Source organism: Bos grunniens, chromosome 7 (genome assembly GCF_055505025.1).
Source record: "Bos grunniens cultivar Pamir isolate PY7600 chromosome 7, Bosgru_T2T1.0, whole genome shotgun sequence".
Classification (NCBI taxonomy): Eukaryota; Metazoa; Chordata; class Mammalia; order Artiodactyla; family Bovidae; genus Bos; species Bos grunniens.
The window spans coordinates 48,305,161-48,323,136 of record NC_141171.1 but is presented as its reverse complement, the minus strand read 5'-3'; the positions used below and the strand labels follow the sequence as shown (position 1 = coordinate 48,323,136).

Genomic DNA, 17,976 nt, shown 5'->3' with positions numbered 1-17,976 from the left:
TGCTGCCAACACTAGCCATGCTGGACAGATTGAGATCATGGAAGAAAGAGAGTAACCTGTAGAAATAAGAAGGTAGATATGCAAAGATTGCAGAAGAGGATGTTGGGCAGAGATGAGTAGGAGAATGAAAGCAATTAAAAGTTAGCTAAAGCCAGGGTTGGGAGTGAAAGGGAAGAGAATGGAGCATGGAGGGCAGAGCGCTGGCTGCGCCCACCATTCAGGAAATATGGCAGTGGATGGGGACACGGTCCTGGTCTTCGCGACTTGGCCAGATCCTCTCCCAAGACAGCAGCATCTTCCCCTCTGATGATCGGATGCTGGTGGCCTGAGAACCTTGCTTCTCTCACCAGGAGAGACTACCAGACAGCCCTCTAGAAATCATAAGGGTTGGCCCACCTCTGGGCAGAGTGTGATTTAAATGTGGTTTTATGGTTTTCTCCACACAGAAGTGTCTTTTCCCAAGGAAGGAACCAAGTGTATGGGAGGCACCCGTCAGGGCCCCTATTTCTGGAGCATTAATCCTCCTCTCCTGCCTTTTTCGGGGGCTATAAGAGGCACCTTTAAAGGCAAGCACTTTTCTCCCATAGGAGATGGGCTGCATTGTGGCTAGAATACCGAATCTGAGCAAATAGCTCTCTGTGTGCCATCGTCTCTGAATATTTTATTCCTCTGGGACATATCTGGCCCCAGGCAGACTGTGCCTGATTTGCTCCTTATAAGGACTGTTCGGCTGAGGACACTATGCATGAATAGGGCCCAGTAATTGAATGCGTCCTATCTCCATTCGGCTTCTGATCTCTCTCTACCCAGGCCAGTGCCATCCTGCTTGAGGACTTCTCCCCAAGCGACAGGTTTGCTCCTTCAAGACTCCAGTCCCTGACTTGATCAGCCACCCAAAGCCTGCATACTTTGAGAAGCTGGTGGGAAATTCAGTCTTCTCAAGATATAGATTACCTGCACATCTGTCAGGGTTTAGTTATACATGACTAATTTATCCTGCAGCATGAGATGGGGATTCATTTCCTTTACAAGTTGACTTGGCAATTTTCTCTGCTCAAAGAACATTTAGAATAGACAGTGTGCATGGCAATCAGGAAGAAATAGATGCTATTAATTTTCCATTTGCAAACTTGAGATTGACTATAGAGCCTATATCGCATTCTCCTTGGAAAAACAGACCACGGCCTCTCCTGTTTAGAGATGTGCAAAGTCCGAAAATTTAGAAAAGAGAGCCTTCTATTCCCCAGAGGCTCTGAAATGGGGCTGTTGTTAGTGGAGGCTTCTCCCAAGGGTTGGTACTGGTACCTGGCAGAGATGGGCATCACCACTGTCAGCACAAGCTCCTCCTCCTCCTCCTTTCTGTGCACGTGGTTCAACATGGGATGCTGGTCCCCAGCTTGAGTGAGCACGTGATCTCCTTCCTCAGCTCATTGCTAAGGAATGAAGGGAAGGGCTGGAGGCACAGACTTACATGTCAGGATATCACGATGGACCTGCGAAAGCCGGAAATCCCAAAGGTGGCTAGCTTCATCCAGGGCTCGTTATACAATGTTCTGCCACAATGGAAATACTGTGTATCTGTGTTGTCCCAGATGGAGTCATTCACTAGCCACATATGACTACTGAGCAACTTGGAATGGGATGGGTGCAAATGAAGAACTAAATTTTAACTTTTATTTCATTTTCATCAATTTAAAGGAAAATAGTCACCTGTGGCTCACGGCAATTCTACTGGATAGCAGAGGTATCTGTGTGTGCCAAAACCAGTTTAGCACAGAAGTATGCCGAAGCCAGTTGTGTGTCCAAAGCCAATTGTGTTTAGCTGTCTTTGTCTTTGGGCTTCCCAGGTGGTGCTAGCGGTAAAGAACCTGGCTGCCAGTGCAGGAGACATAAACACACAGGTTCAATCCCTGGGTCAGGAAGATCCCCTGGAGAAGGGCATGGCAAACCACTCCAGTATTCTTGCCTGGGAACCCACAGACAGAGGAGCCTGGCAGTCTACAGTCCATAGTTTTGCAGAGTTGAACGTGACTGAAGCAACTTAGCTAGTATATTTGTCTGACTAGTTTTCTGAATGCTGTTACAGCTGCTCTACACTTACCTATATATCATCAATTTTAAAATAAAAATAATAGTAGAGGTAATAAAAATCATAGCTGGCACATGCTGAGTAATTACTGTATACCAGGTGTTTTCCTCAGTATGCTACATACCTTGTCTATTTCATAGTCACATAATGATACCTTGAGTTTACAGATATGATGAAACGGAGGCGCTGAGGGGTTAAGTGGCTGGTTTGAGTCACCCAGCAAGTCAGTGGTCGAGCTGGGATTCACACCAGGCAGCAACATCCCAGAGCTCAAATACTCCATTGCCTCTCCAGACAGTCCTCAGTGCCACTTCCTGGCTGGTGTTTTCAGATACAATCATGTTCTGGTTGTTGGAAGCCAGGTGTTGTCTTGAGGTCATTAGAGACCTGGGTATAAGCAATGGTCACACATTCCACGCTTTACAGAGTTCAGCTGTGGCTCCTGACTAGAAGGAAGACAGCAGCTAGACATGAGCGCACTCAGGTTGCATAGACTTCACCTGGGTCTGCTCACCACCTCACCTCAAGTGGAGGGCAAGAGAGTCCTTTCCTCCCTGAGGTTTAGGAAGTTGGGCTGTGTTCTCCATCAAGTACCTAACCCCAGGCTCAGGAAAGAGGGGCTCTCCTAAATGCAGTCAGGTAAACAGGAGGAGAGGCTCTGCCTAGTATTGTTGTCTTCTGGAGAGGATTCACCCCTTGGCAGGGCAGATGGGGGCTGATGGGCTCAGCAGAGTGAAGGCTGGATGGGCGTCTGAGTGAGACCCACAGGTCCTTTATCACTGCCCGTGTCCCTTCCAGTGGAGAGCCTGGGTGTTCGCTGGGGTCCCCCTGCATTGACAGATTCGAGCCTTCATCTGCATCTTGCCAGCACCGTGAGACATTCAGAACGCAGCTCTGTGTCATAATGGTGACTTGCTTGGCTTTTAGAATTTGGGAAAAGTGACAGTGGTGGGCTTCACTTTTTCTTTATTGAGACTTTATCTCCTTGGGTCTCTAATTCCTGTCCCTCTCGATGCAAACTGCTAAATGCAGTGCTGGGTGTTCTGCCTCTTGCTAGAGGCCCACTGCCTGGACCCTTTGTCAGGATGCTCAGGACCTAGAATTAGGGTAAAATCAGGCAGCAAGGGAAAGTCAGCTCCCTTCTCTGTGCCACTGTCCCTCCTTTGGGGATTCCTCTCCTCCAGTCTTAGTTCTTGCTGAGACTGTCAGATAGCCTGCACCTACCCATCCAGCATCTGGAGTTTCTTGTTCTCAGAAGGAGTGTTCATTAAATTTTCTCTGTCATACCCTAAAAGATGAGCTGGTTAGTTAAAGATGGGCTGCAGAAAAGGACTCTTTCAGGGACGAGGCATCCATCTGTCCATAAGGGAAATTCAAATCAGTCTGTCCAAAGGCCGGCAAAATATGCCACACTCAGAAACCCACATGTGAGCTGATGCAAAATTGAGAGTTGCTCATACTGGGGTCTTTTGATATCCCAGGCTGCCTTTCCCTAAGAACATTAGCTATCCCTAAGTGTTTATCTCTTGGCATGAGTTCAGTGGAAAATGTGATCTTCTCTGGCAAACTGCAATAGCAAGTTTGATCAGGTTAGCAAAAGGACCCATAACAGCTTTTGGAGGCTGGTACGTGATGCTAAGACCACCCCAGCTTGCTTTCAGAGTGCAGAGGCAGTCCACGTTCAGGTTTGCATAGCGCTGCTTGCCTGGGAGTCTCAGCTCTCACTTTGTCACGCTCTTTACCTGTGAAGGCAACATCTTTGGGGCATTTTCACAGTGGGGTAAGGAGTTACATCCTGGTTGGAGAGAGAGTTCTGTTTGGAGCATTGCTTGTTGAGGGAAGAGAGCCCACAGACTTAATGTTTGTTCCATCTGCTTTTTCTCCAGCTTGCACGGACAAGGAGTTGAGAAACCTTGCTTCCCGACTCAAGGACTGGTTTGGAGCCCTTCATGAGGATGCAAACAGGGTCATCAAGCCCACCAGCTCTGAAACAGCCCAAGGCAGTAAGACACTTTACTCTTGCTAGTTTATTTCATTTTAAACACCACATTTCTTCAGTTACTGATATTGATTGACCACCCTGAGATGCTGTTGTTAAAAGAAACACTAACTTAAATGTACACAGTGACTTGAAACACACTGCAATTTCAGAAATATTAAAATACTGGAGGACAAGGAAATGCCTTAGAATCAAGAAAATACAACCACTTATTTTTTAAATTAATTATTTATTTTACTTTACAATATTGTATTGGTTCTGCCATACATTGACTTGAATCTGCCATGAGTGTACATGTGTTCCCCATCCTGAACCCCCCTCCCACCACCCTCCCCATCCCCTCCCTCTGGGTCATCCCAGTGCACCAGCCCCGAGCATCCTGTTTCATGCATCAAACCTGGACTGGTGATTCATTTCACATATGATATTTTACATGTTTCAATGCCATTCTCCCATATCATCCCACCCTCACACTCTCCCACAGAGTCCAAAAGACTGTTCAATACATCTGTGTCTCTTTTGCTATCTCGCATATAGGGTTATCATTATCATCTTTCTAAATTCCATATATATTGCATTAGTATACTGTATTGGTGTTTTTCTTTCTGACTTACTTCACTGTATAATAGGCTCCAGTTTCATCCACCTCATTAGAACTGATTCAAATGTATTCTTTTTAATGGCTGAGTAATATTCCATTGTGTATATGTACCACAGCTTTCTTATCCATTCATCTGCCAATGGACATCTAGGTTGCTTCCATGTCCTGGCTACTATAAACAGTGCTGCGATGAACATTGGGGTACACGTGTCTCTTTCAATTCTGGTTTCCTCAGTGTGTATGCCCAGCAGTGGGATTGCTTGGTCATAAGGCAGTTCTATTTCCAGTTCTTTAAGGAATCTCCACACTGTTCTCCATAGTGGCTGTATTAGTTTGCATCCCCACCAACAGTGTAAGAGGATTCCCTTTTCTCCACATCCTCTCCAGCATTTATTTGCTTGTAGACTTTTGGAAGCAGCCATTCTGACTGGTGTGAAATGGTACCTCATTGTGGTTTTGATATGCATTTCTCTGATAATGAGTGATGTTGAGCATCTTTTCATGTGTTTGTTAGCCATCTGTATGTCTTCTTTGGAGAAATGTCTGTTTAATTCTCTGGCCCACTTTTTGATTGGGTCTTTTATTTTTCTGGAATTGAGCTAAAGGAGTTGCTTGTATATTTTTGAGATTAATTCTTTGTCCATTGCTTTGTTTGCTATTATTTTCTCTCATTCTCAAGGCTGTCTTTTCACCTTGCTTATAGTTTCCTTTGTTGTGCAGAAGCTTTTAATTTTAATTAGGTCCCATTTGTTTATTTTTGCTTTTATTTCCATTACTCTGGGAGGTGGGTCATAGAGGATCCTGCTGTGATTTATGTCAGAGAGTGTTTTGCCTATGTTTTCCTCTAGGAGTTTAATAGTTTCTGGTCTTACATTTAGATCTTTAATCCATTTTGAGTTTATTTTTGTGTATGGTGTTAGAAAGTGTTCTAGTTTCATTATTTTACAAGTAGTTGACCAGTTTTCCCAGCACCACTTGTTAAAGAGATTGATTTTTTTTTTCTCCATTGTATATTCCTGCCTCCTTTGTCAAAGATAAGGTGTCCATAGGTGTTTGGATTTATTCTGGGCTTTCTATTTTGTTCCATTGATCTATATTTCTGTCTTTGTGCCAGTACCATGCTGTCTTGATGACTGTGGCTTTGTAGTAGAGACTGAAGTCAGGCAGGTTGATTCCTCCAGTTTCATTCTTCTTTCTCAGGATTGCTTTGGCTATTCGAGGTTTTTTGTATTTCCATACAAATTGTGAAATTATTTGTTCTAGTCCTCTGAAAAATACTGTTGGTAGCTTGATAGGGATTGCATTGAATCCTATCCCTAGATTGGTTTGGGTAATATACTCATTTTCACTATATTGATTCTTCCAATCCATGAACACGGTATATTTCTCCATCTATTAGTGTCCTCTTTGATTTCTGTCACCAGTGTTTTATAGTTTTCTATATATAGGTCTTTTGTTTCTTTAGGTAGATATATTCCTAAGTATTTTATTCTTTTCATTGCAATGGTGAATTGAATTGTTTCCTTAATTTCTCTTTCTGTTTTCTCATTGTTAGTGCATAGGAATGCAAGGGATTTCTGTGTGTTAATTTTATATCCTGCAACATTACTATATTCATTGATTAGCTCTAGTAATTTTCTGGTGGAGTCTTTAGGGTTTTCTATGTAAAGGGTCATGTCCTCTGCAAACCGCAAGAGTTTTACTTCTACTTTTCCAATCTGGATTCCTTTTATTTCTTTTTCTGCTCTGATTGCTGTGGCCAAAACTTCCAAAACTGTGTTGAATAGTAGTGGTGAAAGTGGGCACCCTTGTCTTATTCCTGACTTAGGGGAAATGCTTTCAATTTTTCACCTTTGAGGATAATGTTTGCTGTGGGTTTGTCATACATAGCTTTTATTATGTTGAGGTATGTTCCTTCTATGCCTGCTTTCTGGAGGGTTTTTATCATAAATGGATGTTGAATTTTGTCAAAGGCTTTCTGTGCACCTATTGAGAAAATCATATGGTTTTTATTTTTCAATTTGTTAATGTGGTGTATTACATTTATTGATTTGCAGATATTGAAGAATCCTTGCATCCCTGGGATAAAGCCCACTTGGTCATGGTGTATGATCTTTTTAAATATTGTTGGATTTTGTTTGCTAGAATTTTGTTAAGGATTTTTGCATCTATGTTTATCAGTGATATTGATCTGTAGTTTTCTTTTTTTTGTGGCATCTTTGTCAGGTTTTGATATTAGGGTGATGGTGGCCTCATAGAATGAGTTTGGAAATTTACCTTCCTCTGCAATTTTCTGGAAGAGTTTGAGTAGGATAGGTGTTAATTCTCTAAATTTTGGTAGAATTCAGCTGTGAAGCCATCTGGTCCTGGGCTTTTGTTTGTTGGAAGATTTCTGATTATGTTTCAATTTCCGTGCTTGTGATGGGTCTGTTAAGATTTTCTATTTCTTCCTGGTTCAGTTTTAGAAAGTTGTACTTTTCTAAGAATTTGTCCATTTCTTCCACGTTGTCCATTTTATTTGCATATAGTTGCTGATAATAGTCTCTTATGATCCTATTTCTGTGTTATCTGTTTTGATCTCTCCATTTTCATTTCTAATTTTGTTGATTTGATTTTTTCCCTTTGTTTCTTGATGAGTCTGGCTAATGGTTTGTCAGTTTTATTTATCTTCTCAAAGAACCAGTTTTTTTTGGTTTTGTTGATTTTTGCTATGGTCTCTTTTGTTTCTTTTGCCTTGATTTCTGCCCTAATTTTTAAGATTTCTTTCCTTCTACTAACCCTGGGGCTCACAATTTCTTCCTTTTCAAGTTGCTTTAGGTGTAGAGTTAGGTTATTTATTTGACTTTTCTCTTGTTTCTTGAGGTAAGCCTGTACTGCTATGAACCTTCCCCTTAGTACTGCTTTTACAGTGTCCCGTATGTTTTCGGCTGTTGTGTTTTCATTCATTTCTGTACATATATAGATTTCATTTTTTATTTCTTCTGTGATTTGTTGGTTATTTAGCAGCGTGTTGTTCAGCCTCCATATGTTTGGATTTTTAATAGTTTTTCTCCTGTAATTGACATCTAATCTGACTGCATTGTGGTCAGAAAGGATGCTTGGAATGATTTCAGTTTTTTTGAATTTACCAAGGCTAGATTTATGGCCCAGGATGTGATCTATCCTGGAGAAGACTCCATGTGCACTTGAGAAAAAGGTGAAATTCATTGTTTTGGGGTGAAACATCCTATAGATATCAATTAGGTCTAACTGGTCCATTGTATCATTTAAAGTTTGTGTTTCCTTGTTAATTTTCTGTTTAGTTGATCTATCCATAGGTGTGAGTGGGGCATTAAAGTCTCTCACTATTATTGTGTTATTGTTAATTTCCCCTTTCATACTTGTTAGCATTTGTCTTACATATTGTGGTGCTCCTATGTTGGGTGCATATATACTTATGATTGTTATATCTTCTTCTTGTATTGATCTGTTGATCATTATGTAGTGTCCATCTTTGTCTCTTTCATAGCCTTTGTTTTAAAGTCTATTTTATCTGATATGAGTATTGCTACTCCTGCTTTCTTTTGGTCTCTATTTGCATGGAATATCTTTTTCCAGGCCTTCACTTTCAGTCTGTATGTGTCCCTTGTTTCAAGGTGGACAACATATATAAGGGTCTTGTTTAATTTTTTTAAGTTGGGTTGCAAAGTTATCTAGTATTTAATACTGATTTTTAGGAAATACATTTAAGTACATATTAATATACAAAAATAACAAACTATCATGTATAAAATAGATAGGCAATAATATACAACACAGGGATTTATAGCCATTTTTTTGTAATAATCTAGAATGGAGTATAATCTGCAAAAACACTATGCTGTACACATGAAACTAACACAATATTGTAAATCACCTACACTTCAATTAAAAGAAGTATAAGTCTTCAATTAAAAGACCATCCCCAAAAAAAGAAATGCAAAAGACAAAATGGTTGTCTGAGGAGGCCTTACACATAGCTAAGAAGAGAAGCAAAAGGCAAAGGAGAAAAGGAAAGATATACCCATCTGAATGCAGAGTTCCAAAGGATAGCAAGGACAGATAAGAAAGCCTTTCTAGTGACCAGTGCAAAGAAATAGAGGAAAACAATAGAATGAGAAAGACTAGAGATCTCTTCAAGAAAATTAGAGATACCTAGGGAATATTTCATGCAAACATGGGCACAATAAAGGACAGAAATGGCATGGACCTAACAGAAGCAGAAGATATTAAGCAGAGGTGGCAAGAATACATAAAAGAACTATACAAAAAAGATCTTCATGACCCAGATAACCATGATGGTGTGATCACTCACCTAGAGCCAGACAACCTGGAATGCAAAGTTAAGTGGGCCTTAGGAAGCATCACTATGAACAAAGGTAGTGGAGGTGGTGGAATTCCAGTGGAGCTATTTCAAATCTTAAAAGATGATGCTGTGAAAGTGCTGCACTCAATATGCCAGCAAATTTGGAAACTCAACAGTGGCTGCAGGACTGGAAAAGGTAAGTTTTCATTCCAATCCCAAAGAAAGGCAATGCCAAAGAATGCTCAAACTACCACACAATTGCACTCATCTCACATGCTAGCAAAATAATGTTCAAAATTCTCCAAGCCAGGCTTCAAAAGTATGTGAACCATGAACTTCCAGATGTTCAAGCTGGATTTAGAAAAGGCAGAGGAACCAGAGATCAAATTGCCAACATCTGTCGGATCACTGAAAAAGCAAGAGAGTTCCAGAAAAACATCTACTTTTGCTTTGTTGACTATGCCAAATCCTTTGACTATGTGGATCAAAACAAACTGTGGAAAATTCTTCAAGAGATGGGAATACCAGACCACCTGACCTGCCTCTTGAGAAATCTGTATGCAGGTCAAGAAGCAACAGTTAGAACTGGACGTGGAACAACAGACTGGTTCCAAATTGGGAAGGGAGTATCTCAAGGCTGTATATTGTCACCCTGCTTATTTAACTTATATGCAGAGTATATTAAGCAAAATGCCAGGCTGGATGAAGCACAAGCTGGAATAAAGACTGCCAGAAAAAAATACCAATAACCTCAGATATGCAGATGACACCACCCTTATGGCAGAAAGTGAAGAAGAACTAAAGAGCCTCTTGATGAAAGTGAAAGAGGAGAGTGAAAAAGTTGGGTTAAAACTCAACCTTCAGAAAACTAACATCTTGGCATCCAGCCCCATCACTTCTTGGCAAATAGATAGGGAAACAATGGAAACAGTGAGAGACTTTATTTTGGGGGGATCCAAAATCACTGCAGATGGTGACTGCAGCCATGAAATTCAAAGATATTTGCTCCTTGGGAGAAAAGCTATGATGAACCTAGACAGCATATTAAAAAGCAGAGACATTACATTGCCTACAAATGTCCATCTAGTCAAAGCTATGTTTTTTCAAGTAGTCTTCTATAGATGTGAGAGTTGGACTATAAAAAGAAAGCTGAGCCATGAAGAACTGATGCTTTTGAACTTTGGCGTTGGAGATGACTCTTGAGAGTCTCTTGGACTGCAAGGAGATCCAACCAGTCAATCCTAAAGGAAATCAGTCCTGAATATTCATTGGAAGGACTGATGCTGAAGCTGAAACTCCAATAGTTTGGCCGCCTGATGCAGAGAACGGACTCTCTGGATAAGAATCTGATGCTGGGAAAGATTGAAGGCAGGAAGAGAAGGGGATGACAGAGGATGAAATGGTTGGATGGCATCACTCACACAATGGACATGAGTTTAAGCAAACTCCGGGATTTGGTGATGGACAGAGAGGCCTGGCGTGCTGCAGTCCATGGAGTCACAAAGAGTTGGACACAACTGAGTGACTGAACTGACTGATACTTCAATTAAGAAATATATAGAACCACACCATTTTCATAGCTTTAAGCTCTCCTGGCATATTCTTCCATTTTTTTTTCTTGTCACATAGAAAAAACTATATTTCTGTGTGTATGTATACACATGCACACTTTACAGACTGTTTTATGGCCTTCTTTTATCGTTCAGCAATACACTATGACTATCTTTCTATACAGTTGAGTAGTATTCTGCTTTGTAGACATGACATAAAATCTCAATATATTGATATAACATAATTCATGTAATTATACCTTTATTTGGGAGCTTTGAAGTTGCTCCTAATGTTCAGCTATTATAAGCAACATGGTAGCAAACATCTTTGATATCTCGGGCTTTTGGACTTTAGTGAGACTGCATTTTGTTTTCCAGAGATAGACTACCTGACAAGCATTCCCTCCACCATCACCAAAGTGGCTCAAGACCATACTCCAAACCTCTCCATAAGCCGGAGAGCAAACCGGGGGTTAGGTCTGTGTGTATGCACTTTGGTGGAGCCTCTCACTGCCTCTAACCCACAGGCCACTAGTGGGGCACTTCTCTACACTGTGGCCAGTTGGTACAGAAGGGCTGACTCAATAACACAGTTGTCAAGATACATGGAGCTTTGGCACAGCCTTTTCTATGTAGTGATTTTTATTGATTTGTCAAAATATAAAAACACATGTTATTTAAAGCAGAGAGTATTTCACCCCATCCCTGATGTCACACTTATGTTGACAGGATTTCGGAATGTAATGCTCCTGGATTGAGCTAAGTGAGTAAGAAGTGACACTGGTAACTGCTGGGACCCAGAGTCTAACCAGCATCTGGTCTTCAGCCCAAATCAGAATATTCTTCATAATTTCAGGGTTATTCTTTGCTGTTCACAGCCACCTAGAGAATGTTGATCCAGAGGACAATTCACTCACCAGGTTGGAATTTTTACCAATTAAGGGAAAGGTTGATTCTGGGAAGCATATGCTATATATCCAAAGAGAGGGTCCTGGTGGTTGTGTGAGTGTGAAGAGGGATGTAAGATTCTTCCCATTCATGTCAAAGGTTCCTTGGGAGTTGTGGACAGTGGGAAGCTTTTCCCAGGGATCTTCCAGGAGTGGCTGAACCACTGGGCTTTCTGTATAACCTTTCAGTGAAGAGCAGATTGATATGAAAGAGCTGCTCCTCATAGCCTCCAGTCCCAGGAGACTCCTTCTGCTGACAGCCAGTGAGCCTGCAAAATGCCTGCCCTTGGCCACAAGCAAATTGAGTCCCTGAAGAGGTTTTTAGGTGTGATGTTCTGAAACAGTTGGAGATATAAAGGAAGGACACTGAATTTGTCCATGAGGCACATGAGGAGGGAGAGACATTGTCAGCACAGGAGTTCTGAAGGGGAAACCATACAACCCTAGAAGTCCCATGAGTTTGGGGCCAACCAACCAGAAGGGCTAGTCTGTTCCCCCTGCATCCCTGGAGAGCAGATGCAGATACCTCTCTTCTAGAGCCTTACAAATAGGTGTGGGTGGGCTTGACTTTAGCCTATTGCCCAACCAGTTTGGCACTTCTTTTTGGTGGTCAGTAAGCAATATTAAAATTTCCCAGAATTCTGGGATGGAGACACGATCCTGGGGTGCCAGCAGTTGCTGTTCCAGACTTATCCCTAAAATGGGGAAATGGGCTCTGGCCCAAAAAGCTATGAAGAGGAAGGACCAATGGCGGTCAGGAATCATGTTCATAAATGGGTTTACTAGTCCTTCCTTTCCCACAGCTTTAGACCTTAAAGCAGCAACTGAAATGGAAAGATTGACATGATAGCTAGTTAGAACAGTGGAAAAAATGACTTAGCAAATTAAGAACAACTCAGATCTCACCAACCAATCAGACGACAACAGAGAAATGAAGGCTACCACATTACGTTGGACTGTCATGTTTCCTTCGGCTCTTCTTGACTCACATTCTTGAGAGATCAAGAAATTATTACTAAAAACTGTAAGTCTAAAGAGGGGTGGCTAACATTTTTACAATACAGCTGAAGAAAATGAGAAACATATACAGAGAAGTTCAGTAACTTGCTCTTGCACATCACTGACCTGAATTCAGTGTCAAGCAATACAATCTTCAATTCACTTAAATTTTGTTCCTTTTATTCTGGCTTCTTTGAACCTACTGACTACTTGTTCATTGCCATTTCTTTTAAGAATGACTATAAGAACCATAGAATTTTGTGAATATGGAGAAGACAAGCACAAAGACATTGGACATACACTACAGTGTATAGATTGTACACTGGATGTGCACTGGACTATACACTTAATATACACTATACACTGACAGACACTGGACTGTACACTAGACACACTGGTGTACACTGGACGTACACTGGACTGTACATTGCACAGTGGGATGTGCCCTTGGACTGTACACCAGGTGTACACTGGACTCTACGCCAGATGTGCATTTGAACTGTGCACCAAATATGTCCAGCTGTGTTCCAGATGTGCATTTGGGCTATGTGCCAGATATGTCCAGCTGTGTTCCAGCTGTAGTCCAGATGTATCCAGCTGTGTTCCAGATGTATCCAGCTGTGCGCTAGATGTGTCCAGCTGTGTGCCAGATGTGTCCAGCTGTGGTCCAGCTGTGGTCCAGCTGTATTCCAGCTGTGTTCAGCTGTGTGCCACATGTGTCCAGCTGTATTCCAGATGTGTCCAGATGTATCCAGCTGTGTTCCAGATGTGGACAGCTGTGTTCCAGATGTGCATTTGGGCTGTATGCCAGATGTAGCCAGCTGTGTTTCAGCTATGCACCAGCTGTGCCCTAGATGTGCGCTGGACTGTACACCACTGTATACAGTACAGTGGATTGTACATTACGTACACTGGACATACATTGGATGTACACTGGACTGTGCACTGCTATACACTGGACTGTGAAGAAATTTAAACAAGTACCAGCATGATGTTTCTGATATATCATGGGCACACATCCTTTGAACATATATATGCAAAATGGCCAGCTCTAATGATGTCAGGATTTAGTTCCTTTTGATTTTTCCTTGAGGTCTAGATAACATTAGTCTGCTTTCAATATCAAGGTGCCAAAAAAGTTTAAAGATCAACTTGCTTACATTTTTTTACAACCAAAGAGTGATTGATTCTAAATTATATAATGTATAGCTCAAAAACAAAACCCCCACAACTGAACTTAGCATAGATGTACATTTTTTTACCCATGATTCATGTTTTCCAAGAAGAAAATTTGGTGATAAACATTTGTAAAGAAGTTCTCAGAGTTCTGGGAACATTAAAAAATTAAGTTTCCCTTTCCCATGTATTAAAATGGTAATATCCTCTAATATGGATGAATATCACATAAATTATTCTGTACAAAAGTGTGGAGCCATTTAGTGTCAGAGTAAATTATTCCTTTATTCAGTTGCTCCTGAGGACATGATCAACATAGAGACTGTCCAGTCATGACCTTCAGTTAAAGAAGAGGCCTGATTATGTTCCACAGTATCTCTTCTTGAGAAGGGGTATTTTTCTAAGATGTGTTTTAAGATATCAAAAAGAATAAATTTTAAAATGGAAGGATTTTTATATTGGAAGGTGCTAAACTTTGCAATAGCTAGACAACCTCTCTCAACAAATTCCATTGGGCACTTCCTGTGTGCCTCTACAGGCTGAGTCTATGAAGGAAACAAGACAGTCTTTGCTGTCAAGTAGCTAAGAGTCTAATTTACAGGTACGGAAAATGGGAGGGAAGCATAGGCTTCCATGAGAGCTCAGAGGAGGAGGTGCAACAGTTTACTGACCTCTGGACAGTGAAGACTCTTTTGTAAAGACACTGCTTTAAAGGGTGGGCGTGCTTTGTTCTGTCCTGTATCATGCTGGCTAAGCAGGGGTTCCTGGTGAGACACATCGAATCCAATGACAGGCTATAGGTAAGAACCCCAGAGGGACAATCAACCCCATCAGGAGCCTCCCTGACAGTTACTGTATCACCCCTTGCATTGCTCATCCCTCAGCTTAGCACCCAAACCTACTGGATGTCCTCAGGGTAGGAGGATTCCATGTCATGCAAGGCAGAGGCAGCCCTAGAAGAAGAGGGACTGAGAATGTAGACTCAAGGTTGGGCCACCTGGGCTTGAATCTCAACCCCACAGCTGTATGACCTTGAATAAGTAACTTAAACCTTGAGCTTAAAAAAAAAATCTTTAGAGAGAATAAAGCATCATTTCATAAGCTGTTAGAAGGACTCAGTGAGATAATCAACTATAAAATGCTTAGAAGAGTGCCTTAAGTAACACAAAAGTGAACTACTTTCATCATTTTCTCAGGAAAATAAAACCAGTCTTAGAAATCCAGATTATGGAATAATTTGAAATGGCCTGGTGGTTTTGATTCTGAAAGAAAGATGAGTTTTAGATGTGGGGGCATATCTGCTCTCGGGCTTGTCTGCAGTAGGCTTAATATCCCCAGTGTTAAGCCAAGTGTCATTATTTGAGTACATATAGTTTCCATTGTAGAAACAATTCTGTAAGAAAACTACCCCTCCTCCCCACACCTGGGAAATAAGAAAGAAATCATTGTCTGTGTCAATTTGGATTCCATATCATGTATCTCTTGAGGGGATTGCAGAAAAGAAAAAATGGAGAACAGAGGCAGGTGTCTGGCTTGTTTTCCCATTAATGTTCAGCCTTTTGGATTGAACAGTCCTTTGAGATATAATCACTGCTTCTGGATTGTGCCACCTAGTTTCATTTCACTGCCATCCTTTTTACAATAGGTTCTTTTGGTTTTTCAAATAATTTTTCCTCAATATAAAAGCATCGTTTGCAGTATTATCCACTAGTCCTCTTACTCACCATATTTGTACTCTTCCTTTCAGGTATCCCTTGTTTTAAGCAAGTCTGATTAATTCCTATTTATGAATTTCAAATATCTTTGTATAGATAGAATCTGTACTCTCTATATACACAAAAACTCCTATTTATATAACAGATAAGTTAGCACTGGGGATTTGTTCCCGTTAGAACACATTTTCCTCAAATGCTGACTTCCATTTTAGTGCATTTTAAATTGTTTCATTTGAAAACTAACCATCACCACATATTCTGGTAGAAGGCTGCTGAGAATATACCTGGGGAGGGGTGGGCCCTGGGGCACCCTTTGGGACAGAAAGCTGGGAAGCCCGCAGGGCAGGAGAGAGCAGTCTGAGACATGTCCTTTCCATCACAGGGTTTGACACCAGTATCTTGCCCATCTGCAAGGACTCCCTGGGCTGGATGTTCAACAAGTTGGATATGAACTATGACCTCCTGCTTGACCATTCAGAGATCAACGCCATCTACCTGGATAAGTACGAGCCCTGTATCAAGCCTCTCTTCAATTCCTGTGATTCCTTCAAGGATGGCAAGCTCTCTAACAATGAGTGGTGCTACTGCTTCCAGAAGCCTGGAGGTAAGGCGGGAGGGAAGTGGGGCCCAGTGGCCAGGGCCGCCATGCTGGGTAGGGAAGGGCCATCTATCATGCACTGGAGAGACAGAAAGGAGCAGCAGGCAGAAAAACACAGCTAGGGAACAATACATTCCTCCATCTGATGGAATGCTAAAAGGCTCATTTCTCTTAACTGATCTCCACTTTCAGCATGGTAGAGAAAACCCAAGAACATAATCAAGGAATGTGTTATTCCAGTCCTCCTTTTAGGAAAATCTTTTAACCTTTGTGCCTTAGCTTTTCCATCTGTAAAGTGGGTGTAGAAACCTGTTACATAATTTCCAAGGTCAGTGTAAGATTCTTAATGTCTTTATTTTTTATACATTTTCTTCAGATTACGTTCTTGTGTGTTTGTTTTTAGTAGGGACTCTCTCTATACAAATATATTAGAATTGTTCTAGTCATATGTATTGCAAATAGTTTATTTTTCCCCCAATTATGACTTTGTGTGTTTTTCCTAAGAAGAAATTTTAAGTTTTAAGATAGTCAAATTTCTCTGTGTATATTTTAGGGATTCTGAGAACCTATACAGCTTATGTTAAGCTTACATAGGCATTTCCCACTGTGAGATAGTAAAACAATTTCCTTTTGTTTTCTTTAGTCCCTTTGTGGGTTTTTTTTTTTTTAGTTGAAATTTCTTATCATTTTAGTTTTTTGTGTGTATAGTCAAGCAGGGTCCCTATCCTTGGAGATAGCACACTACTTGCCCACTTGTCATTTATTGACTAGCCCATCTTTCCCATTCTAATTTGAAATGCTTCCTCTATCATTTATACAACTCCTATATGTTATATATATATGTCTATTTCTGGGTGCTCTGCCCTATTAATCGACATGTTTTATTATTTAGTGGTCCATTCTCTTCTCCCCTTCATGGATCACGGCCTTATCATGGCAAAGGCACTTGATCACTCAATGAAGCCATGAGCCATACCATGTAGGGCCACCCAAGACGGATGGGTCATAGTGAAGAGTTTTGACAAAACACGGTCCATTGCAGGAGGAAATGGAAATCCATTCCAGTGTTCTTGCCTAGGGAACCCCATGGACAGTATGAAAAGGCAAAAAGATATGAGCCCCCCAGGTCAGAACGCGTCCAAGATGCTACTGCAGAAGACCAGAGGGCAATTACTAACAGCTCCAAAAAGAATGAAGCATCTGGGCCAAAGCAGAAACAAATGCTGAGTGTGGATGTGTCTGGTGGTAAAAGTAAAGTCTGATGCTGTAAAAAATAATATTGCATAGGAAACTGGAATGTTAGGTCCATGAATCAAGGTAAACTGGAGGTAGCCAAGCAGGAGAGACTGAACATTGACATTTTAGGAATCAGTAAACTAAAATGAAAGAAGCAAAAAGCAAAGGAGAAAAGGAAAGATATAAGCATCTGAATGCAGAGTTCCAAAGAATAGCAAGAAGAGATAAGAAAGTGTCCTCAGCGATCAATGCAAACAAATAGAGGAAAACAACAGAATGAGAAAGACTAGAGATCTCTTCAGAAAATTAGAGATACCAAGGGAACATTTCATGCAAAGATGGACTCAATAAAGGACAGAAATGGTATGGACCTAATAGAAGCAGAAGATATTAGGAAGAGGTGGCAAGAATACACAGAAGAACTGTAGAAAAAAGATCTTCATGACCCAGATAATCACGATGGTGTGATCACTCACCTAGAGCCAGACATCCTGAAATGTGAAGTCAAGTGGGCCTTAGAAAGCATCACTATGAACAAAGCTAGTGGAGGTAATGGAATTCCAGTGGAGCTATTCCAAATCCTGAAAGATGATGCTGTGAAAGTGCTGCACTCAATATGCCAGCAAATTTGGAAAACTCAGCAGTGGCCACAGGACTCATTAGTAGTCATTCCAATCCCAAAGAAGGGCAATGCCAAAGAATGCTCAAACTACTGCACAATTGCACTCATCTCACATGCTAG

The 17,976-nt window shown here is 41.2% G+C and overlaps 1 protein-coding gene across 3 annotated transcripts in view; it reads left to right on the top strand.

Moving 5' to 3' along the window:
- The window catches only part of SPOCK1 (SPARC (osteonectin), cwcv and kazal like domains proteoglycan 1), a 583,470-nt gene that overhangs the window by 542,204 nt on the left and 23,290 nt on the right, over positions 1-17,976 (top strand). For all 3 annotated transcript variants that reach the window (XM_086411695.1, XM_086411694.1, XM_086411696.1), the window contains 2 exons: positions 3,976-4,092; positions 15,783-16,004. In XM_086411695.1, the coding sequence (XP_086267821.1) occupies positions 3,976-4,092; positions 15,783-16,004 (339 nt within the window). The remainder of the gene's footprint in view (positions 1-3,975; positions 4,093-15,782; positions 16,005-17,976) is intronic.